Below are 23,512 nucleotides of genomic sequence, written 5' to 3' on the forward strand. Positions count from 1 at the left end.
AACAGATTTCCTCTATCATTAACATTGGGCGTGGTTTCCTCTAACGGCAACAATGGGCCTTGTTCGGGCTAGAGAACGAAAAAGATTCAGCAGTTTGTCGTGCGCTGAGAAAACTGTACACCTAAAACACTGAAACAAGTTTCAGCAGTTTCATGAATATAACAACCAAATTCAGCATAACGAAACAAGAGTTCACTACAACTAGAAGCACTAGATGACACTTCCGTACTTCATATATTATTGGATTCATGCTCTAGAAACTAAGGGACAACCTATAAGCAAGCCTAAGCAACAACATTACAGATCAAGATAAAGATCGAGTCTCCAAAGAGTGCACCCCGCATGTCTTACAACAGAAGCAGAAACTGTAGCACCTTATATCAGTTTTGTACAGAATATCCAAGGATGCTGCCTATTGATCTCTTCCAGGCAAGTCTCTTCCTTGATGAGGAGGACCCCCTTGATACCCAGGTCCTCCTTGCTCGTAGTTGCGGGCACCTCCTTGATAACCAGTGCTGCCTGATGGGGAGCCAGAGAAGCCACCTTGATAAGGTGGATTGCCTCCCTGATAACCAGGGTTGCCTGACGGGGAGCCAGAGAAGCCACCTTGATAAGGTGGATTGCCTCCCTGGTAACCAGGGCTGCCTGACGGGGAGCCAGAGAAGCCACCTTGATGAGGTGGATTGCCTCCCTGATAACCAGGGCCACCTCCTTGATAACCACCAGGACCGCTTCCCTGATAACCAGGCCGTCCTGCTTGATAACCAGGACCACCTGGCATATTGCCTCCAGGGTTACCACCCTGGTATCCTTGACCACCACCTTGATAACCCGGACCTTCTGGATAGCCTTGACCAGTTCCTTGATAGCTAGGTCCAGCATTTGGTGGCCCATAGCCGCTGCTCCTGTTAGGTATTTGATTCTGGTAGTTTGGTGCATTAGGTGGCATGGCATTGAAATCACGGGTAGGCACTGCAGAAACATCTCTTGGAGGCATCGGATTTTGAACATTTGGTGGCATGGCACTCTGTGCATCACGATTCCGGAACTCCTGGTTTGGCACTGGTGGTGCTTCTCTATTCTGGAAGTTCTGCATGTTTTCCCTTCTTCTCTCAAAATTTCTCGACCGATCAAAATTGCGAGGCCTGTCATTCCGCCTCGACCTCTCTTGTGCACGTGCATTATTCCTAACCCATTCTTCATGGTATTTAGGGTCATAAGGAACAGCTTTACCATCTATGAATGGTTCTCCTGCAAAGGCAGAAAAGATATTCTGTTTCTTTATCTTATGTGGTGAATTTTGCTTCAGAATTTGCATGTTAAAGTAATAGCAAAAAAAAAAAAAGATGAACAAAAAAGAACTAATCAAGTCATTCATCATACTCTGTTAATGATGCAAGTAACAATATCCAACATCCAAAGGAGGTAGGGAATGCCAAGCGATCCAATGAAGACCAAGCCTGACAATCTGAAAAGCACTAAGCATCCAGAGTAGCATCTTGCAAAGCGTCAACCGCACAAATCCGACAACATTCCTTTGTGTAAGGACACATTGAATAAGTTTTCATTTTCATGGGAGGATAAGATATGAGCCCAAATTTATATATGATAAAAAGCCAGATTAGTTAAGTCTACATGTGTGCTCATCCCCTACTTTCTTGTCCAAAATTAATAAATGCCATCTTCATTTACACATGGAAACCTATTAATTTCTAAGTACTGCAAACCCTAACAGAGACGGGACCCAGTTGACTTCAAAAGGAAGTACAAGAAGTTTATCAATATTGCATACCGCAAAGAAAGAAACAAAAGAAAACCATATTGACAAAACCTATACTCCATATGTTTCATGCTTTGTCCTATGAATGACATATCCATGTTGCTCATATATAGCTTCTCTATTTCATGAGATGAGTTTCTCATGAGGACCAAACACAATCATTACTAACAACCATCAATTATGTAAAACTTGCAATAGACCTACATACCATCCTTCACTGAAAATGATGAACTGAAGCCTGTACTTGCTTCTATGTTATGTGGATTGCTCTGAACCATCTCCATATTCTCTTTTCTTATTCTTTTCATGTTTACTTTCAAGTTTTCCAAAAACTTTCGGTCTCCATGTCACAAACAAAAATAATTTTTATTTTCCATATTGCAGTTTCAAGTTGTCTCCTTCTTGATTCTGGCATAAACTTCACACTGCAGACCAAGCTGAATATGGTACCATGTTTAGGATCTGAAGAATTTAGCTAAAAATGGAACTGACCATAAGTTTTCTTCATAACTGAAGCATGAAAAAGCCTCAGGAAAGAGCATCACTCCATGAAACCCTTTTTTTTTTGCCATCAGAAGTCTCTAAATTCATTGCACAGAGGTGCATAACAATGAACTTTGATTTAATTTCTTTAAGAAAGGCTGAAGGCAAAGGTCTTTAACTAAAGGAACTCTTAATCAGGATATCAAAAGATTAGCCTAAGGCAAACAAAAAAAATCTTCATGTTTTACAGAAGAGAAGCAATCCTGGTTCAAGTATTGGCCTACATGAACCCTCCCACCATTTAGGGATAAGGCAATCATTTTTAAACCGATTGGTTAGGATTAGTTGTTCCTAATCGTGTATCAATCCCATTGGCCCCAACCGATGACATCCAAACCCAGGCCAATGGAAGCAAATCCTAGGCTAGTTCCATTTCAATGGATTTGATGCATTCAAATGAATCTCAACCAACACAAATGAAGTTATATCCATTTTGACACATAGTGGGCTGATCTCTGATTAATTCTAATCCAATGATCCAGGCAGACTGATCCAATTCAGTCCCAAAGTTCAATGTAAACCATGAACAGTTGCAAATTTTATAAACCTTTTGACCACAATGTACACAGCATGCAGATAAAGCTGCAATGACTGTACTATCTCATCACCTCCTTATCGCTATCACTTGTCTCGTATGCTCATCTATGCCTAAATGCTGCAAGTGCAAGTTAAAAATACAATGTCTTGGATTGCAGAATAAGAAAAAAGGAAAATGAGAAGCAATTACCCAATAATAATAGTAACAAACTGAGATCACAGGCTAGTCGTGTATAAAGGACAAAATGCTGTTTTTTTTTATCTTTAAGTTCTTTAAAAAGAACTGAGAAAAGAGGGGAGAGAATGTTTTTTTTTTTTCTTTCCCTTACCTCAACCACAATAATTTTTTTATCTTTTACTTCTTAAAAGAAAAGAAGAGAAGAGAAAAGGGGAAGACATTTTTTTGTTTTACCTCCATAATCTTTGTTCTTAACATCCAAATATGAATCGGGCAGAACCCAACGGACCTTTGACAGAGCTGCATTATGAGTAGGAAATAATGAGAAAAAGAAGAAACATATCTTTAAAGGAGTCTAAATAAAAACTGAGTGAAACAGGCATACGCTTTATCTTATACGAGATCTCCTCAGAGACTTTACACCCAAAGGCAAAGTAATGCTTTGTCGACACTGAATAAATTGACATCCTCGCTTCTTCTTCACTGCAACATGATGTTAATTGAAGTGCAGAGAGAAGATGCAAACACAATCAAATGTAAAGGCAACTGAAACATACAGCAGCAAATAGTGAAACAATGCTTTTATAATCCAGCTAGAAGGCCTTTGATGCATAACTTGGAAAAAAAAGAACATTATTCGAAATGTCACATAGGAACACCCAAATGGCGAACAATATGTGAATTCACATAAATTTAGATCAAAGACAAGATTAAAAAATACAAAAGTTCTGACAGCAATCACTTTATAATTTATGCTGTTGTTATCTACTTCATTTTAAATCACCTGAAACATCATAAATGAGGTACAAGATGGTAACAGATTACACAGGATAAAGCCTATGCAACCTGAAGAAAGAAACTTCTAGAGCTCACAGAAAAGTCCAGAACCAGTGAAGATATTGGTTAATTAATCATCATTTATGGCAGTATAAGCTAAAGCTACAATAAGACCCCCGTGATAGCAACACAAATGGGTAGCACATGGAGTTTATAAAATTCTTAATAATTTTTCATCCATTCTAACAACTCCAGCTATTAATCTAGAACCTTACATGAAAAGATAATGGAGCTAAAGAGAAAACCTTTTTGTTCCAAATTACCGTCACATGAACAGTGTAAACCTCAAATAACTCCAATAATCTGATAGTAGGTTACAAAGCAAATAAAAAGTAATCCCAAGATTTTATCTTTCCAGCGCTACAGGTAATTTAACCTCCTTTTTCTGTTTAATTCCCAGCGCCTAGTGCTTCAAAAATCCAACCAGTAAACCTTTTCTGTTAGACCATATAAGATTTAAAGGAGGAAAACAGGAAAAGAACATATCACCTGCCGAGGACCTCGGCCAGGGTCTTGATGTAGCTATCGATGATTTCGTCGCGGGTGAGGGCCGGATCGGGGGGTTCCATGACAACAAGCCAATGCTCGAAGTCACAACCATCGAGAAGGATAGTCTCTTTAGGAGGGCGGTTGCTCCAGTTCGGCGACGGGTCATTGAGAGAAGACGTAGTCGGCCGGGTGGAGAAGCACCGAAGCCCAGCGGCGCCACAGGTTGAGCTGAGGCGAAGCAGTGGGTAGTCGAAGGCGGCGGCGGCGGCCAGGAGGGGGCGGAAGCGGAGTAGAGGGGACGGTCGGGCAAGAGGGAGCGAGATAACCCGGGAGGAGAGGGAAATGGAGTGCAGCTTCGCGATCAATGTTCGCCCCGCCATCACGTCCCGGAGATTAAACCCTAGAAATGTCGGCTAGAGCGTGAACGGAAGAAACGAAACAGAGGCACCATGGGATTTTAACGGCGATCAAGTGCTATATACGTGCCATAATGAGCCGGCTAAAAGGGCGCAGGATCCACTGAGCCTTTTGGGCCAATATAGTTCATGTATGGCCTTTGTGATGGGCCCTTACAGCAAATTGTCTATCCCTTCCTTTTCTTTTCATCTTTGTACACTTCCAATAGAAAGCAAGGTGGCTCCACGGGTAGGAATCGGGTAAGGAAAGAGTGTTTCTTCCCGACCTCTAATGTTAACTACCAAATTAATTGTTAGACGATGTTGTCGACGACTCGAGTTACGACAGATGTTGTTGGCGCACATCGTCGGGTAATTTTGGCGAACAATTTCTTTCCCTTCGTTGGGTGTTTGTCCTGGTTTTGACGGCTGAGGACGGCGGGAGAAGCGGTCGGTGAGTCGCGCACGCATCTCACAGATCCTACCCCCTCCCATCTCCATCGGCGACGACCGCAGCTTCCTCCCCCTCTTCTGCCTCTCTTCTCCTCCTCCGACCTCTCGAGAGAAATTTCTACAGGGTTCTTTCTTCTTCTTTTTCTCGTATTCGTCCCGGATCGATTCTTCTTGGGTCCCGGTTCGGCGGCCCTCCTACGAGGTAAAACGCCCGTTGGCCTCTGCAGATCCGATGCGATCGCTCGTCTGCTTGTTCTTTTTAATCGTTAGCATGCTAGGGTTTCGATCTCATCGTTCTTGCATTGTTTCTTGAGGTGTACCTAAAGTTTTTCCTGATTGATCATTTCGTTGTAATCAGATCTGGCGCTAGCTATCGTATCTTGAGCTGAAAGCATACACAGCAGAGAATAAGGTTCATAGGCCATTTTTCCCATTTTTTATACAGATTCTGTTAAAGATCTTAGGCCAAATATTTTTCCCTTCTGCTGACCTTCAACGCATGCGGATTTCGTGACGCTATCTCCCATGTGTTTGTCATTGGAGATTATGTACTCTAGGATTCAGATTCGCGCTGGGGTTTCTTGTCCTCTAAATGATCATCAATTATTAACTCTAGCAGTTCATGATGTGAATTAAGGTTGGACATGACAAATGTCCTGCCGAAGTGTAAAGGAAAATTAGTTTAGGGAACAGGGAGGCGAAAAGAGAGATCTTGGAGCACAGCTAAGATTAATGTCCAAGATAATTGGATTATCCATGCCTAGAGAAATTTTTTAACAGAAACCACGTAATCACTTTCTTAAGGTGAATTGAGTAATAAGAGAGGTGTCATGGCAGTGTGTATATTTGTTTGTGGATACTAACTAGGAACGCACTCCATAATGTGTCTACAATCTACACTCATAAATGACGATAGGTAGCAATGGAAGAGCAACATAAGCAGGAGCATTAGGGTATTAACTTGAAAAGGAGCCTACATGAGTTCTTGGAGGATGATTATTTGTTTTAGATGGACAAGGTAACCTATCGTGTCACTGGATTTGGAAGTGCAAATTGATAATGCATTGAGAAATTAGAATGTGTAATTAAAATAGAAGAAATCATTGTAAGGATCTGCTCATGGAAGATACTTCTGAGAAGAAAGCATGAGATTGTGAATGTGAGATCTCCATGATGCAAGGAAAGAGACTTCACTTTGGAGTGATTCAAGTACTTGGAGCTGCGACTCATGATTGTGAACTAATGAAAACATTAAATGGTATATCTTGTTTAATGTGCCTAATGTTGAATATGAAGAATGGGTAAAGGATATTAAAACAACTTTTTTTGCCTTTTCAAGGATCCAAAAAAAAGGCAAGGCCACCTTTTTCTGTCATCTTCTTGTAGTCTCCTCATTGAATCCCTACATGGCTGTACGCCATTTCAATGTAACATGCATCATTTAGTTTTGATATCAGCAATTTTGTTGTGTCCACTTCTTTGAAACTTCGGATATGTGATGAACAAATTTACTGGATGTTACAAGTGAAAAATTTTAATTATTAATACCTCCCTTTTATCTTGTTTACGTTATGTATGAGCTGAGGGATAACTTGGCCTTGATGACATACATTGTATACATTAGTTTGATGTGAAATGGCATCCTCTTATTATATTGTGCATGTTTACAGATAGAAGAATCAATATTATAGAAAGAAATGTCAGCAGTTAGGGTACCATATAATGCATGTGCTGCATGTAGCTGCATATATGGACCACACTTATGTAGTTCCATATATAACTTATGCAAGAAATTCATATGATTGCATCTACATGTATGGTCAGATGATAGCTTTTTGAACACTAAGGCTTAAATCAATGTTCAAGATTTGAGATAATCCAATTGAATGTATTTGCCAAGAACTAAAAGCATATCTGAGATACTAGTAATTGAATGACAATCATATACATTGTTTGCCATATTATGGTGATGATAGTGGGCTTGTTCAAGACAGCATTATCAATAGTTGCATTTCACATACTACTAATTATTCAACAGAAAGCTTTTACTTTGTCTGTGAACTAAACAAATATGATGCAGGATATAACAATATTGTTAAGCCAAGGGAAAGATGACTGGAAACATACTTCATAAGCTGTTAGACTTTTGAGATATAGAGGAACAACTATTGCGTGTGCATGCACCGATGGAAAGGGGAATGGTGGTTCATGTCCTTTGTTTGCAGAGTTCTCTGACCCTTTCTGCCTTAAGTACCTCTTTCGGAAGCCCCTTAATTGACCAATTTGATGTTTCTTGTCAAATTTACATTGAGGCACAATGTGGAAGTATTTTAATTGGATCATAGCCAGGAAGGTGCAAACACAATTTTGAATGAAGCCCAAGTTTTTTATCTGAGAGATCATCTTTGAAGTTTCAAATTTAGTTTACAAGTTGAGTTTCTTAATTAAATTGGAGGGTAATTGTTATTTAACAAGAAGAGAATTTAAAAGATGCCACGTGATTTTGATGGGAGTGGCAAACTTAAGAGTTATCACTCTTTAATGCTGCTTTCTCTCTGAAGTTATCATTGCATGGAAAAGGTAATATTATGTTTCCTTGATAGCAAAGGAAACATCTCAACTTTGTCTACATGAATGATCTGTGAGATTTGAGACCTAGCAATGTGTTCCTAAACTAAAGATGTCTTATTTTTATTTAGTTGTTGAAATATGGAGGATATGCACTACTTTTTCCAACTTATGCTAAACCACCCCAGACTCCACATTGTGGGAACCTTGCACTACGTCATCCCCTTTTTTGTTACTTGTGTAAAACTTAAAAAGAAAGATTCTACCTAATTCAACTACTATTATAGGTTCTAGTGTGTACAGTTGCAACTATAGAACATTAAATATGATTTCACTATATCTAAATCTGATCAACTTTTGTAATTTTTTTACCTGTAACTTCATCTTTGGATGAGTTATATACAATGCCTTCACTTTGCCCCGAAAACCCAATTTGGAACTGAATTGTTAATATCATAATCTGAATTAGTTAATTTTGTCTAAAATTGTTTAGGTAAATTTGGATATATGATTGCTAAAATTTGTTAAGATATTAAACCCAGTGCAACATAATGTCTCCAAGCAAGAATCTTTATTTAAAATATTGGTGCAGCCATAATTTACTGTTCTTTTTTTACATTATTTGTTTTTCCCAATCACTGAAGGTCTTTGTCATTAATCATTGAGCTAGTCTAATAATCTAATTGAGCCTTTTAATTATTATCTTAAATGTTCCTTTGAAGGGTTTAATTTGTGGAAACTAGTTGCTGATATTACCTTCAAAAATTGCATGTTTTTAAGGACTTCAATCATTTGTACTTCCTGTAGTTTCTGCATGAAATTCAGTGGGCTTTAACCACCGGTTAATAAGATTCTTGCTGGCTTCCTGAAGCCCTAAGACTGCATCAATGACCTGCAATGGTCAACTACGAACAAAGTAAGGAACTGGATTTTATACTTTACAAGGTCTCTTCATCATCATTGATCCATGGGCGAGTGGGTTATCGGAGCATTTATCAACATAATTGGAAGTATTGCTATAAATTTTGGGACTAATCTTCTAAAATTGGGTCATGATCAGGTAATTCTCTATGTGCCTTCTTTGACCTACCTTTCATTTCCTGGCACAGCTAGTTGCTAGTCAAGGAAGATTCATTTGTTGACTACTTTAAATATTGAATCTTCATACCTACATGTCAATGTTTTTCCTATGGTATCTGTCTCTTTGTTTGCAGCGAGAGAGGCACTCTATGCTTAGCCGTGATGGAACCAATAGCAAACTTAATGTGAAATCAATCATACATTTCCAGACGTGGAGAATTGGTAATGTTTATTGTGTAATATTCTGACTCTTTTTTGCTCACAGTTAGTGTCTATCTTGATAAATATCTTTAAGATGCTTGATTGATGTACCTTCTAATGCAGGTCTTCTTTTATTTGCTTTTGGGAACTGCCTTAACTTCGTTTCCTTTGCATATGCTGCACAGGTCAAGTCACATACTCTGGCTTTATGGGTCTTTTGATGTAATTTATCATCCTGTATAAAAAGTTTGCCATGTGTTTATATGCCTTTCAGGGGTTTTTATTACTCAAATTTGGCGTTAGCAAGAAAATTCTGTGGAATTATTGTCTTACTATCTCATGGATGTGATGCACACTGTGCTTTTGATTGATATTTGTTCAACTATGATAGTCTTGGAATGTAGATATTTGTGTTGACCTGATGGATTTGGTGTGCAAATTTGTACATAAATCTTATTGCTGGATTTATTTCTCTTTAGTACTTATTTTCTTTGTTTTTTAAGTGCACAAGCTATGTGTGGCATATTGGCTTTCACAATTGAGTTGTGGCATTAGTACACAGTCTTAATTGGCTTGGTAATGATTATCTGCCTAATGCATTTAAAATTAGGTTTGTAAGGCAATTGTGGATAGCCATCCTGTTGAGAAAATTCAGCTTGTTCTTCTTTAAGGTTGAATAATAATTACAAACCATTTATTTGGTGATTTTGCTAATAGGTTATTCTTTTTTCTGTGTGTGCAGTCACTTCTCGCAGCTTTGGGGTCAATTCAATTTGTTTCTAATATTGCATTTGCTTACTTTGTGCTAAGTAAGACTGTATCGGTCAAGTATGTCATTTCAGAAATGGCATTATTTTCATAATGGGACTATTATACTTTATTCATAAATATGATTTCATATACCGACTTGTCTTGCAGAGTCATGGTAGCGACAACATTTATTGTTTTTGGCAACATCTTTCTGGTATCGTTTGGAAATCACCAGTCACCTGGTAAACCACATTGATCCTAGTATGAAGGGAAGGAATATTCATTGCTTCAATAAATAATAATTTCTTTTTTTGTCTCAGTGTACACACCAGAGGAACTGATAGCAAAATACTCCAGCTTAGTTTTTCTACTCTATTGCTTCACCTTATTATTGGTGGTCATCATCAATCAATATATTTACAGGTGATCTGACACCTCTAGTTTTCAAAATTGTTAGCATGTCAAATCCAGTTTACCTTTTGCTGTTAAAAGTCAGCCTTTTTTTGGTTTATAGTCACCATTGTCTCACTTTTTGGCAGCAAATCATGGTTATCTCAATTCCTGACTTTTATAACTGACAGGAGAGGAGAAGCATATCTTGCAGTTTCTAATCATGACAGTCTCTATTGGTGCACACTGCTCCCATTCTCCTATGCCACTGTTTCTGGTGCTGTGGGATCCTTCTCAGTGTTGTTTGCAAAATCCTTGTAAGTTGGGATCTTAAAGAAAGATTTCAGCTGTAGATTTTTCAGTATGTGTTGTCACATTCTTCTGACATTTTTTTTGTCTCTTTATTGCATTGGCTTTCAGGTCCAACATGCTAAGACTAACCATGAGTAGCGTATATCAGTTCCACAGCTGGTTTACATATTGTATGCTGTTGTTGTTCTTTAGCACAGCAGGATTTTGGGTAATGATGTCAATAAGCTAAAGCTGAACTGTATGATTGGTTCAATTATTGTTCCTAGGTGTGCTGTATCTTTTAATTGCCTTCCTCGGAGACATCTGATTCTTTTTCTTAAATTTCAGATGGCAAGATTGAATGAAGGACTGTCTCTTTTTGATGCAATCCTTATCGTCCCCATGTTTCAGATTGCATGGACCTTCTTCTCCATCTGCACAGGATTTATATATTTCCAAGAATATCAAGTGAGCCTTTGTGTGTGTGTGTGTGTGTGTGTGTGTGTATATATATATATATATATTGCTTTTGTTAGATGAAACTAACTTTAACTGCTTTAATAGGTATTCAACATATTAAGGATAACAATGTTTATAGTGGGGATGGCATTTGTATTTATTGGCATTTCTTTGTTAGCACCTGATGAATCTAAAGGTACCAGCTTATTAATAGTTTCTATTTATTCATCCTTGCTGTTAGCTAAATCATGCTAACTTTGCCAACAACTTTTAGGAAGTGACACAAAGGAGCCTTCTTTTCCTTCTGCAGCTCAAAGCCTTCCGACTAATATGAACAGGTACCTTGCCATTCTCTCTGAATGGTTGCTTCTCATAGAATTGATGATCAATGTAGTAGTTAAGAATCTATTTTCAGCAAAATTTGGTTGGTGTCTTTTCATGTAGTTATAATCTCATAGCATAGGTACTATTCTAAAGTTCTAAACATCATAGATACGCTGAAGTTGACAAACTTTCATGAACACCATTTGAAATATCATAGACAACCCTCTAAATTTAAGAAACTTCATCAATAGCTATTCTTTTCAAAATTTTGTGCATGTAATATTTTAAAGACGAGTATATGTAGGAGCTTGTCAATGTCACAGGGGAATTCATGATATATAGAATTTAATTTGGCATACACAAAATTACACATAGGTTGAAGGGTATGCAATATGCAATGACTCCTCTATTGTTCTTATTTGCACAATCTCAAGTATGTTAATACATGTTGGATTTGTCTCGTGCCGGTCACATGTTTTCTATGTTAAGATGGTTGCCTTTTTAAGCTACCAATTAATGATGATGTGTATTGAAGTCAGTCTAGCTGATATAATGATTATTATCCAAACTGCAGGCTTGCCAAGCTGCCAACGGAAGAACCTGAAATAAATGATGTGGGTTCATTTGCACAAGCAGCGCTTAGCAAGGCAAAGATTATCCTGTTGAAGGCAAAGGTACTTTGATTTTTTACACGGGGGTATATATATTCTTTTTTCCTTTGGTAAGATGGGCTGATATCATTTTTCTAATATTACCCTTGCAGGCTGCTGGTTCTCTCTCGCTGGGTCTTGGCGAGGAGTCAATAAGTGCATCTTCGGTACTCGTAATGCCTATGGTTTCTTCAAGGACAACAGGTTTCAGAGAGACAACCTTCGATCGAACAAAATTCATTCCTCTGAGAAACAGTAGATGGAGCAGCCCTTCAATAGATGATAACAGCGATGATGATGTGGAAATTCAGGCAAGCAGATCATTGCTGTCTTAATTTTGTCGGTACGGTCGGAAGGATGATTATTCTTTTCATTATTTCCATATGGCACAAATGTATAGATATATTAATCTTCTCCCGTCAAATGTCAAATATGTAACGTTTTGAGTTCCGTGCTTCATGAGTTGTCTTGGTATTTGGCATCCAAGTATGTTGATTTTGTGGGAGTTAAAAGACTCTTCTGAGTTGCACACCTATCATGTGATCAGTAGATTAAACTTCACTGTGGCACCATCGACACCATCCATTCACACTCGTGAGTCATTGATTCGAGTGCTTGTTTTAAATATTACATTCCTGGCCGTTTTTAGAAATTGGCTTCCTTTTATATTGCAAAAGCATTAAAGTGTTGTAGTTGGGAATGATTTTTCTTGAGATCTCCGTTAGCTTTTATCAAAAAGCCCCTTTTGATCCTCCCTAGACCCAAAACTGACGCGAGTCTCATACGCCATGTTGAGTTCGGACTTTTTTTTTTTTATGTATATATGTATGTATACATACATATATGTATATATATATGTATATATATGTATGTATGTATGTATGTATATATACATATATATATATATATATGTATGTATATATATATATATGTATGTATATATATATATATGTATGTATATATATATATATGTATATATATATATATATATATATATATATATATATATATAAACACACACACACGAATGTGTACATAGGAGAGATCATATCATTTTGTTTAGCAAATTAAATATGTTTTAAATTTACTTACTTTTCCATTGCATTGTTGGTCATATCATAAGTAAATTATGACATTCTATTCGAGCCGCACATATATGATATTTCTGGAATTAAAAATAAGATATTACAAACTGTGCCTTCAAGTTCCTAATGAAAGGTTATCTGCCACAAGATCCAGGTGAAAAAAGCGTTCATTCTGCTAAGCATCACAACAACGCAATCCTCTGCTCCACAATGGTGCATAAGGGGCAATTTAGAAAGTAATCATTTGATCAATACAATGGGAAAGTCCAACTTCAAGTTCGATACAAGATAGCTGCATTCATGCTTGCCTTACCATTACACCCCACAGTTCAGATATACAAAGTAAATTCTCACATCTGTGATGCTGTTGTTCTTGATGGACTTGACTTGGAAAAAGAAAATTCTCATATCTGTGATGCTGTTGTTCTTGATGGAATTGACATTGAAAAAGAAAATCTTCGTCGGAAAAGACTATTGAATGGTAGCCATCTGCAACTGGGAGCGAATCTTGTTCTTCCTCACCAAACTTGCCTTTGATTCACTCTCCCTAATTGCTTTCACCACCTCAGCAACTTTTGATCCTACACAAGCCTGGTCGCCTATGCTGTGTGAAGCTTGTTGTCTGATGCATTGTCTTGTTGAGTTCAATAGCCCATGGGGAAGAAAAATTCTAGAACCTGCTGAAGTTTGATCTCTCAATTCTTCTGCTGATATGTATCGATCCCCAATTTGGTCCAGCATCTGGGCCTCATCTATGAGACTGCTGTCGCCAACTGGTCTTCCTCCATCCAAATTGTCATCCATATGCTGGAAGTTCCTTGCAAAGTTTCCGTTGGTCATATCTCTGTCGGAAGAAAATTCACCACAGGATACATGTTCTTTAGCTAAAGCTACTTTCCTTTCATCTTCGGTCGCTCCAGAGGCATGGCTCCAACTGTAGCCATTGTTAATATTGAGTTCAATTGAATGCAAATCACTATCTTCTGAGTCTGTCCCATCGTTCTCTTCTTGATCCTTTTCTCCACTGGTGTCTCTTCCATCCACAGTTAGATTAGTCAACTTGCTGCTTCTGCTTGGATGAACCACTTGCATTTGGCGATCACTGTCCTGGCCATCAGCGACACTCTGTTGTGTACTTACAACTTCTGTTCTTTTAGCTGCTAGAAATGCTTCGAGCTCGTGCCTCAGTTGGTCAACAGCTGCATTTTTCTCCTCAAATTGGCATTTGGCTTCAGATAGCTTCATCTGAACTCTTTCCTCGCGCCATTCATCAGCAAGCTGGAGCATTTCTCTCTCCTTCTCCAGCTCTTCTCGTACCTTGGCAGATTCTCTCTTCAGTTCTTCTACTTCAGCCTTGTCCTCACCAATTCCCCTTATCATTTCACTACAAACTTGTTCAATTATTTCTCTTGTTCTCCTTTCGTTCTCGAGCTCTTTACCTGCATCCACCAGTGAATTCTTCAATTGGGACAACTCGACTTCGAGTTTCTTACTGATTCTCTCAGCTCTCCTTCTCAATTTTCTTTCTGTCTCAAGCTCCTCAATCATGGATCGAAGAGAAGCTTTTGTTCCTTCCCGTTTCTTGTTCTGCCAAGCTTCCTTTTCTTCCACTAACTGCTTCATGATGTATCTAATTCCAGTGTGATCAGATCTTTTTTCTTGGATAACCTGATTAACCTGCACAAGGGCCCGATCGAGCTGACAGTAAAGGGCTGTAGCAAGAGAAACTGCAGATGGTTGCTGCTTTCCTATTCCACAGAAATGGACCAATATTTTTAAAAGCTCTTTTGATGTCACCAAGCCATTTTGCAACTCCTTCAAATAATTCTTTCTTCCTCCATGTGAGCTTCTTGGAACCAGGCCTTGAAAACATGCTTCAGACTGCAATACATGACAACATGCCAATTAATTGGAATTGGGGCAAAAGGAGGAAAAGAGAGTTGTAAAAAGAATAATGTTTTCAAGTGTATTTTAGAGACGAGTTACTCAAGAAGACAATAAAATCATTATAAATAGTTCTCTTTTTTTTTCTTTTTCATGGACTTGTAACTTGTGGGGATGTGTTATCTTCAACATTTATTCCTTCTAGATGTTATGCTGTTTTCTGTGTTAATTTATTGAAAGGTTGCTCTTCGGTAAAATAAGCTTAAACAACAACAATATATGTGAATTTGCCCACCAGCCAAGTGGCATTTTACGTTTTATGGCAATACTTCTTTTTTCTATATTTTCCTTGGCTAGAAACTCAACAATATTTTGAGAGATAAGATTACATTACACCGATCGATTAATTATTTTCCCAATCCATTACAGATCATCTACTGATTTGACTCAGACTAAACACCCTTACAGATCTTTACGGCAATACTTCTTTTTGTCTATATTCTCCTTGACTAGAATTCAACAATAGAGTTTGAGAGATAATATTATACTACACCGATCCATTAATTATTTTACTAATCCATTATATGGCTTAGACTAAACTAATAAGCATCATATTTTGTCACCATTATCAAGTAAAAGCTTTTACACATCCAAATAGTATACCCATCTACATGTCTAAGAAAATTAGTTTCTGATTACCAAGTTGTGCAGAAACTGTGCATACAGCAGCTTAGCAAACACTTCATATTCGAGGCCTGGTCACCTATACATGAGATGTCAACTTGTAGTGACAGTTGCGATGAAAAATGGATGGGAGGAATAGTTCTCGATGTCTTTTAGGAACACAGAATGCAGTTTTGGTCCTAAAATCTTGGCATTGGCAGATCAATAGAGCCTTCAAAATATGGTTCCTTGAATTCTTCTTACTTTCATGGAGTACCAATCTGCTCCCCCAAAAAGGCTTACAAGTCAGCGGCTTACCAATTTTAGTGTGTTTAGCTTCAATACCAAGATTTTTGTTACCTATGTTACATTTTAATAGAAGATAATAATATTACTTTTCGGTCTTCGGAAATCATTTGAAGAAACAAAAGTAGATTGATGTGAAATGAGATTATTCAATTTCTGGATAAAAGCAAAAGTCAGTATGTCTCAAACATCAAAGTACATAATAAATATTACATGCATATTGTCCTATAGGTTGTTTAGCAATCACAAGAAAAATAGTAGTGCTAACAATCAACAGAACCAGACAGAAACAACCGATTGCTACAGATTTCTCTCGATAAGAAAAGGCACTGATAAGAGCTGTTACCTCCATTAAGTCGACCTTGCTCAGCAAATCGGAAATTACATGATTGTGCTCCTTACAGTGAAACTTCTGATGAACCGGTGGCAACATCTTCCTGTGACTACTTGATCGAGGTCGATTACATAGCTGCAAGATAACCAGCAAATTGTGGAGATCAACAAAAGGATGGATAAAGATAACTACCTATAAGCTGACACAAAAATGGAGGATTCATATACTCACTTCTGAGATAGGGCTGTGTAATTGGTTGGATAAATGATAAGACAGAGAACCAGCCCCGAAAGACCCAGATGTCCTGTCTTTTCTCATGATATCCATTGGCAATTTTCTCTCATGTCGATCCCTGATAATTTCTGGTGAAGGTGTATGGTTCAGTTCCCAAAGAGCATTGGCTAGCTTCCGAGCTGATACTGATATTTGGGATTCTTTGGCACCGCCTTTGGATGGCTGGTGCAGAGATGTTTCAGAAAAGCTTGCAGCCGAGCATGGTGATCTAGCATTCATTCTCCACAAGGGAACTGGCGTGGTTGATCCTTTCCTCTTCCCAACCAAAACTGTTCTCTTAAAGCGGTAATTCTTCGACATATAAGATGTCGATGAAGGTGAAGAAGAGAATCGCTTTTGGATACCGCCATGTCCTTCCAGGAGTTCATTCACACCTGAATCATGCCTCGGCATTCTGCAGTTGGCTTCTCTACTCCTCCCAGAAAACACACCCAAAAAACTCAAGTTCCTTACAATCTCCTAATTGAGAAGAGATCAAAATTCAGAACACCAAAGTGCTTTACGGCAAAAGAAACGAAGAGGAAGAGGATAGAGTTGGGACTTGTCAAGGCAAGGCAATCAACTCGACAAAATGATATGTCTCACCAAAAGTATGGCATATCAGAAATGGAACTACACAACCACTAAGGCAATCCAACAAAAGAACTCAGAGACTTCAGTGGGTGGAAATGGAGAGAAGCAAAGTGAATAGTAAAGCCCCACCAATTATTCATAGATTTCAGTGGTGGAAAATGGATTCTTTTAACCTTCCAAAAAATCGCAAAATAGAATCATGAGCAGTGAACAGACCTGCAATGAAGATGCTAAAGATTGAGGCTTGGGGTTAAATTGTTCCCCAGAACCTGGATGCGTGCTGAAACCCTAGATTGCTCTAACTAAAAACAAGGAGAAGATCTCACTTCAACGGTGAAGAGCCCAACTTTATTTCCTTGTAGAGGGATTTCTATATCTTCTTGAACGAATGATAAAAGGAACTATAAATGCTAAACGATTTCAAAGATCACACAGCGCAATGGACGGAGAAGGGGGGTCTCCAGCTCCTCCAAAAACCTAGAGAACAATCAAAGATGGCATCTTTATTTAGATCGGGAAACCTACGATTCGCATCAAAGAGACACGGGAACCGACATTCCCATATCTCCCCCGATTCCTTTCTTTCCAGGGGTCGCCTTTTGTTTCCTTCTTCGGCTACAGCACAGCGGACGATGACAGGGGAGGTGGAGAACGCTTCTTAAAGACGATTCATGAAAGGGAAAGGCAGAGAGGCCGGGAGAGCAAGAGAGCACACGAGTGGGGGCCGATTCCCATCCTCGAACCTCTCGCCAACCTTCGATTCGCCGTAAAAATCCAATTTTTCTATGCCATCGCCAGCTGTCCCGGCGCCATCGAGCTGCTCGTGGAATTCCAGAACTGGTCCGCTGTTTCTCTGGAATCTTTAGTTCAGAAGCTCTCTGTTTCGCTTGTGATCTTCATATTGCCAAAATGACATCTCGATCACCTTACGGCACAGCTTCTGTCAATCTCGGTGCTCAGAGATGTGGGCAGGAGGGGAAATGCATCTGCAGAGAAGGCAAACATCTAATCCATTCTTTTAAGCGCCATGATCACACAATTCCAATCCTACTTTTTAGTGAAGACTCCACTACTATCGTCAACTTGGCACAAAGATGTGGGTTAGGAAGAACATGATGTCGATTTGCTACTGTTCATTCATTTAGGCCTTTTGATCATACAAGTCTAACGCCACTTTATTCGTCAAAACTGCATCTTTGTCATCAGCTTAGGCACAAAGAGAAGCGTCCGTCATCAGCTTGGAAGCTTCACCACGACTTAAAATTTGTTTCCCCGAGAAAGAACTTTGACTGTGAAGGAACATTGCGTTGCCTTATCATAAAGCATCAGTTCAACTAAATGCTTGCGACTTTGTCTTCCGGCACAAAGCACCGATCATTTGGCAAGAACAAACTGAAAATAAAGATTGGGAATATATTTCCTGTTCGTGTTCATTACGACTAGACTAGCCTCAAGCTCTGAGTCAGAATTCCATCGAAGCACATGGCCGCCGAAGAGTGGAGGATTAGATATGAGAGCCAAACTAATATGATATTTTCATTGTTGTGTAGATCCAAAACATTCCGTTTTCGGCGACCGAACCTGTTGTGTTTTAGCATAACAAGGATGAGATGTATGAGTGTAATGTCAAGCAGGGCCTCTACCGATCATGCGACGACATGGCACAAAATGCCATCAGCTGATGGCTTTGGGGGAGAACACCTTTTGCTTGGTGGTGATGGGCAGTAGGGCAGTGGCCATTGGGGGCTGCACCGAGGAGGCATTCCCACGCCCTCCTAACCCCACTTCACACTGTGCAGTCATTGTTAGCTTATCACAAACAAGATAGGGACCAGTACAGTGTACACGCACCGATCGATTCTTTTGCTTTGGCCATGGAGTGTGATCATGATGTCAAGAAATATTTCGGAAGTAAAAGCTCATTTATTTCTGCAACTCGCACCCATTTGCCATGAACACGATCCAGAATACATGCAAAGATGATGGATTCGGTGTCAGGGCCTTTACTGCAACGATCACTCATCAAAGCTGTGGAAAATAGAAGACACGATTCCAGCTTTTATCTTGCTGTATATATCGTAGCATCATATCATCATATCCTCAATATCAGAATATAATCTCGTGGAAACACCAATCTTTTCTTGCTACAGCGTTTGCTCAATCATTACTCGGTGGTTCTGAAGCTGAATACATAGTAGTTTTACTCATTGAGGTAAGTACAAGAAACTGGACAAAGTGTAGCAATTCAATTTCTTGACGACTTCCTGAGACAACTCTGCTGGATGGAATCTGACATGAGTGACCGACATGTTTGTTGGTTTCTAAAGCCTTCGCTTTTGACATATGCTCTGTCATTGTTGTCGCCGAGCTCATGGAAACAAAACAAAGTCCATACAAAATGAACTCTGACTTTGTGATGTGCCAAAGAACATCCGGTCAGTCATGTGTGTTGTTTTTTCTTTTCACCAAGAGAGATTTGAATCATTGGTGCTATGAAATACTAAAGGCTATTGGATCAAAAGAAGAAGAAGACAATGAGTGAGAGTGCAGATGTTTTGTAACTGTCTGCCTCTATCTTCTCCATTTTCCTTAAGAATCCATTAGGATTTATTAGAAGTGGAGGGGAGGGAGTAATTATAATATGCCTTCATGACATAAATCTTAATTAACTTAAATCAATTACCATTTGATTGAGATATATTTAAATTATTAATAATGTTCATGATTCAGACCAGACTTACACCAAGTCAAGTAGGTAGATTTGTATTTTCTTTTCTAACTCAATATGTTTCACTGATATGATAGCTCTTAAGGATGCAATGATGCCTGTTTGAGAAAAAGATGTGTAATAGACAATAATAATTTCTCTGCTGAGATTTTTGAAGTTATTGTAAAAATTAGAATATGATTCTCATTACAAATCAGTTTCCACCACCATCTTCAATTTCATTTCTAGACATAAAATAGGATTTTTGATAAAAATTATGATAGATACTCTTGCAATATAGTCATTATGCTTTTAATCATGCATTATGATGTTGTTCATATGTTTTTAATGATAGATGGATCCACAAGTTTGATGCCTTTTTACCTTTATCAATGGTGTGATCATTTATAATTATATGATCATAAGTGATAAGTGTCAAACCTCACACTACATAAGTTACATTTTGATAGACTAATTATATATTATCTCCCTAGTTATAACCCTTAAACTTTTGAAAGATATATTGAGATATTTATATTTATAAAAATAAAATATTTAAACTTATTTTTCTCACATCGTCAATTTTATTGATAAAAATATCATACATGTTCAATGCTAAATTAAAATAAGATAGAATCAGCATATGTTCAGTTATAATATTTTAAAATAGTAAAATTGACGATACAAGAAAAAACGAGATTAAATGTTTCACCTTCAATAAGTATATGGATTCTAATATAATTTTTAAAATATAAAAACTAGAATACTAAAACTAATTAATTATAAAAATAATATATAATTAATCATATTTTAATTGGATAGAAAATGTAAAATAATTAACATGTATTAAAACAATTCTTAGCATCTAAATATCTTGTGTAGTGTTCTGATCCTTCTCTATCCATCCCTCATTGACCTCATATTAAGAGCTCCGTTAAAACTATGGGCTACATTCAAGATTAAAAGTGTCCTTGGTCACTCGTGATGGAGTGAGTACAAAGGGTCCATAAACCCAAACCAAATCACCAAATTAAGTCTGTTCTTGCGTCTTTGATGATCAATAGACAGTTTGGATTCATCAAAGCTTTCGAGGAAAACACTTAGATTAGGCCAACATAATAAATATATACCAATGAGAAGTTTCAGAACACTATAGAATTCCCTTAGTCTGAGCTTTTCTGATGTTTTAGCTCAACTTAATTACGCTGAGCTTGCGAAACAATGCCAAGAGCAAGAGGAATGAATGACCCATCAGTTCACCACAGGAGTTTGACCTTTATTTTGTCGTTTCCAGTGTTCAAATGAGTACGTCATGGCGACTGCTCTGCTCTCGCCAAGGAGCAATGGCAGCGGTGGCTTCGGTGAGTGAGCTGTGGGCTGACATCTCCTCCACCCGGCTGACCAAATACATCAAGCTGATGTGATGCCTGTGTTGCAAGTGTCAGAACTCATGAACTGGGCGCTTCTGACACTGAAAGAAAGAGCATGAGTTGAGCCATGGTTCTCAATCACTGAAAGGAATCTAATCCAGGATCTACCACACAGTTAGAGGTGCTGAAGGATTAAGTTGAAGTCAGACATATAAATCTGTCATTGATTGATCTCAATAATAATCAGTAAAAAGCTAACGCATGCCATAAACAAGAGATTTAAATTATTTATATCCTAATACCCAATAAGAATACAGTCATCTTTACACTGTACGAGACAAAACTTTTGGATCAAAAGGAGAAGCAAAGTAAAAGAGGTGAAGACTTGGAGCAGTGACAAGAAGAAGGAAGAGAGCAGTCCATCTGTTCCTGCGACTACTTTTCTGTCTTGCTTTCTACAAATGCTGAAGAGTTTAATGGAGCTGCATGTGATACCAAATTCATTGGCTCCCGTTCTTGTTCTTCTTCTTCCTCCTGCTCTTGAAGACACCAAATAGTCCCACCCCTCTACTCCTCCTCTCCGACTCCGTTATGGTCTCCAGCTTCGGCCTCCACTGCTTGGACTTGCACCTCATCAACAGCTTGTACTCCTTCTCCAATGCCTCTGTGGTCACGACTCTGCTGATAACAGTACAGCTCTCTTCCTCTCGGACTCCCTCGATTAGGAACTCATCGGAGACCCTTATCTGAAGCGTCCCGGTGGCCGTCTTGTGGATGTCGAACGGCCTGAGGGCGCTCTTTCTGGCGCCGCCGGCGGTGGGGGTGACGAGGGAGGTGGCGAGGGTGACGAAGGAGAGGACGGAGCGGAAGAAGTGGGAGGGGAGGAGGAAGTAGGACTGGCCCGGCTGGAGCTGGTCGCCGGCCGCCAGCGGCGGGACCTTCTGTCCGATGAAGAAGGCGTCGGAGCGGCAGACGAGGTGGGAGGGATGCTCCCTCATGAGCTCCGCGGCCGCCACCGGCCGGTGGTACACCCTGACCCGTCCGTCGCAGCCGATGAGCCGGACACCCGCCCCCGCTTGCGACGGCGGGGCCGGGTTAGTTCGCCTGGCGGCCGCCGGCCGCCACGTCGCGCCCACCAAGTGGAAGCACCACGGGATCACCTGCAGACTGAGGGACTTCAACCCCATCTACTGTACTTGTACGATCTTTCTCTTCATGCACGCCCGGCTCTGTATGACGCGTTAACACAACCAGACACACACAAACACACAGAAAGAAGCAGCAGTCTCTTCGTACTCTTGTTTAGAACAAAGAGCACACAAGAGAAGCATTTCAGAGAGAAGTGGACGGCAGAGGAGGAGGAGGAGGAGATCGTAGGAGAGGAGTGTTTATAGAATGGATGGTCAGAGTGCAACCAGTACTGGATTCAAACAAAAGGTGAAGGCTGTACTCCTGTGGTGGTGATGGCACACTAGCATATGATGAGCTTTTGGCATCTCTTTCTTTGTGGGCATGGGAGGTGAGTGAAGCGTGAGATCTAGGAACAGCTTTCCCTTACTTTCTCTCTCTCTCTCTCTCTCTCTCTTCTTTTTTGCTTGAGTACAGTATTCTTTATTTTTAGCATCTCTGGTCATGGATTGGTGACAGGTTTGTCTCTTTGACCGAGTTCTCCGACGCCTCTCTGGTTGGTTGCTGTGGTCTTCCACATGGGAGACCTCTCTCTCTCTCTCTCTCTAGCCGAATGAAGGAGGAGGAATAGTGGGCCAAAATGCATCCGAAGAAAAAGAAGTAGAATTGTTGTGGCTTGATTACTAGCAGTAATCATGAACAAAATGTTGTGGAAGCACTCATAATTCTTATTTAATTGCATCAATTATCATAACCTTCAAAGTGGTAGTATGGCTTGTTTAATTTTTATAATTCATAATTTGAAACTTGATGGTAATAAATTCTATTAATCATCTTTTTTGAGAAAGTCGAATGGATTAGTAAGTTATTAAAAAGTGATAAGTATCATCATATACATCATTTGATATTATAATATTTTTAATTTAAAAATATATAAATAAATTTTACTAATCCACGTGTTTAATCTTGAGCATTCAACGCAAATAATATTTGTTAGTCCAATAAAAAATAACCCGATTCAGCTTGTCCAATCCACGCATGCAATAGATTTCTTTTATACATATAATAATGGTAACGATCATGGATCCAATATATTGCATTCTGGATGGTGCATTTCTCACCATTGATTCAACTCAACCTGGATTTACGTCTACTTAATTTTGACTCACTCTCACATTCAAATATGGGTGTGTTTGACCACTGTGCATCTCGAGAAAGTTTGGAGTACCCCAACATAGAGTGA

The 23,512-nt window shown here is 39.0% G+C and overlaps 4 protein-coding genes across 12 annotated transcripts; 1 reads left to right on the plus strand and 3 right to left on the minus strand.

The window, feature by feature from the left end:
- Positions 1–148: 148 nt before the first annotated feature.
- On the minus strand, positions 149–4,822 carry LOC103987275 (multiple organellar RNA editing factor 8, chloroplastic/mitochondrial). The gene is made up of 4 exons (XM_009405530.3): positions 4,365–4,822; positions 3,424–3,521; positions 3,273–3,338; positions 149–1,251 (listed from the first exon to the last, which is right to left on the minus strand). Exons 1-4 carry the CDS (start codon positions 4,742–4,744, stop codon positions 413–415), a joined length of 1,383 nt encoding a protein of 460 aa, XP_009403805.2. The 5' UTR covers positions 4,745–4,822; the 3' UTR covers positions 149–412.
- Positions 4,823–5,098: 276 nt separating this feature from the next.
- Positions 5,099–12,411, plus strand: LOC135582488 (probable magnesium transporter NIPA8). Of its 9 annotated transcripts, none has more exons than XM_065154751.1 (15): positions 5,099–5,414; positions 5,571–5,624; positions 8,588–8,840; positions 8,995–9,082; positions 9,185–9,246; positions 9,804–9,889; positions 9,980–10,053; positions 10,132–10,234; positions 10,393–10,518; positions 10,622–10,721; positions 10,841–10,960; positions 11,057–11,147; positions 11,226–11,289; positions 11,850–11,949; positions 12,039–12,411. In XM_065154751.1, the coding sequence occupies exons 3-15, from the start codon at positions 8,748–8,750 to the stop codon at positions 12,258–12,260; spliced, it is 1,329 nt and encodes a 442-aa protein (XP_065010823.1). In that variant the 5' UTR covers positions 5,099–5,414; positions 5,571–5,624; positions 8,588–8,747; the 3' UTR covers positions 12,261–12,411. The 9 variants fall into 9 exon arrangements, with proteins under 9 accessions (XP_065010823.1, XP_065010826.1, XP_065010820.1 ...); XM_065154754.1 differs by having other exon boundaries at positions 8,652–8,840; XM_065154748.1 differs by lacking the exon at positions 5,571–5,624.
- An 817-nt stretch (positions 12,412–13,228) lies between these two features.
- Positions 13,229–18,454, minus strand: LOC135640377 (uncharacterized protein At5g41620-like). Its single transcript, XM_065154739.1, has 3 exons — positions 16,429–18,454; positions 16,210–16,332; positions 13,229–14,891 (listed from the first exon to the last, which is right to left on the minus strand). The coding sequence occupies exons 1-3, from the start codon at positions 16,882–16,884 to the stop codon at positions 13,482–13,484; spliced, it is 1,989 nt and encodes a 662-aa protein (XP_065010811.1). The 5' UTR covers positions 16,885–18,454; the 3' UTR covers positions 13,229–13,481.
- Positions 18,455–21,422: 2,968 nt separating this feature from the next.
- On the minus strand, positions 21,423–22,877 carry LOC135639994 (uncharacterized). The gene has a single exon (XM_065154063.1). The coding sequence runs from the start codon at positions 22,326–22,328 to the stop codon at positions 21,642–21,644; it is 687 nt and encodes a 228-aa protein (XP_065010135.1). The 5' UTR covers positions 22,329–22,877; the 3' UTR covers positions 21,423–21,641.
- Between the last annotated feature and the right edge of the window lie 635 nt (positions 22,878–23,512).

The sequence above is a fragment of the Musa acuminata genome, chromosome BXJ3-6 (genome assembly GCF_036884655.1).
Source record: "Musa acuminata AAA Group cultivar baxijiao chromosome BXJ3-6, Cavendish_Baxijiao_AAA, whole genome shotgun sequence".
NCBI lineage: Eukaryota > Viridiplantae > Streptophyta > Magnoliopsida > Zingiberales > Musaceae > Musa > Musa acuminata.

Coding starts and splice junctions, on each gene's coding strand:
- LOC103987275 (XM_009405530.3), bottom strand. CDS start 4,744: ATGGCGGGGCGAACATTGATCGCGAAGCTGCACTCCATTTCCCTCTCC. Junction 3,522..4,364: donor CTGGCCGAGGTCCTCGGCAG/GTGATATGTTCT, acceptor ATCATGTTGCAG/TGAAGAAGAAGCGAGGATGT. Junction 1,252..3,272: donor TAAGAACAAAGATTATGGAG/GTAAAACAAAAA, acceptor CTGCCTTTGCAG/GAGAACCATTCATAGATGGT.
- LOC135582488 (XM_065154751.1), top strand. CDS start 8,748: ATGGGCGAGTGGGTTATCGGAGCATTTATCAACATAATTGGAAGTATT. Junction 9,083..9,184: donor TTTCCAGACGTGGAGAATTG/GTAATGTTTATT, acceptor CTTCTAATGCAG/GTCTTCTTTTATTTGCTTTT. Junction 11,950..12,038: donor TTATCCTGTTGAAGGCAAAG/GTACTTTGATTT, acceptor TTACCCTTGCAG/GCTGCTGGTTCTCTCTCGCT.
- LOC135640377 (XM_065154739.1), bottom strand. CDS start 16,884: ATGCCGAGGCATGATTCAGGTGTGAATGAACTCCTGGAAGGACATGGC. Junction 16,333..16,428: donor TACACAGCCCTATCTCAGAA/GTGAGTATATGA, acceptor GTTATCTTGCAG/CTATGTAATCGACCTCGATC. Junction 14,892..16,209: donor GCAAGGTCGACTTAATGGAG/GTAACAGCTCTT, acceptor CATGTATTGCAG/TCTGAAGCATGTTTTCAAGG.
- LOC135639994 (XM_065154063.1), bottom strand. CDS start 22,328: ATGGGGTTGAAGTCCCTCAGTCTGCAGGTGATCCCGTGGTGCTTCCAC.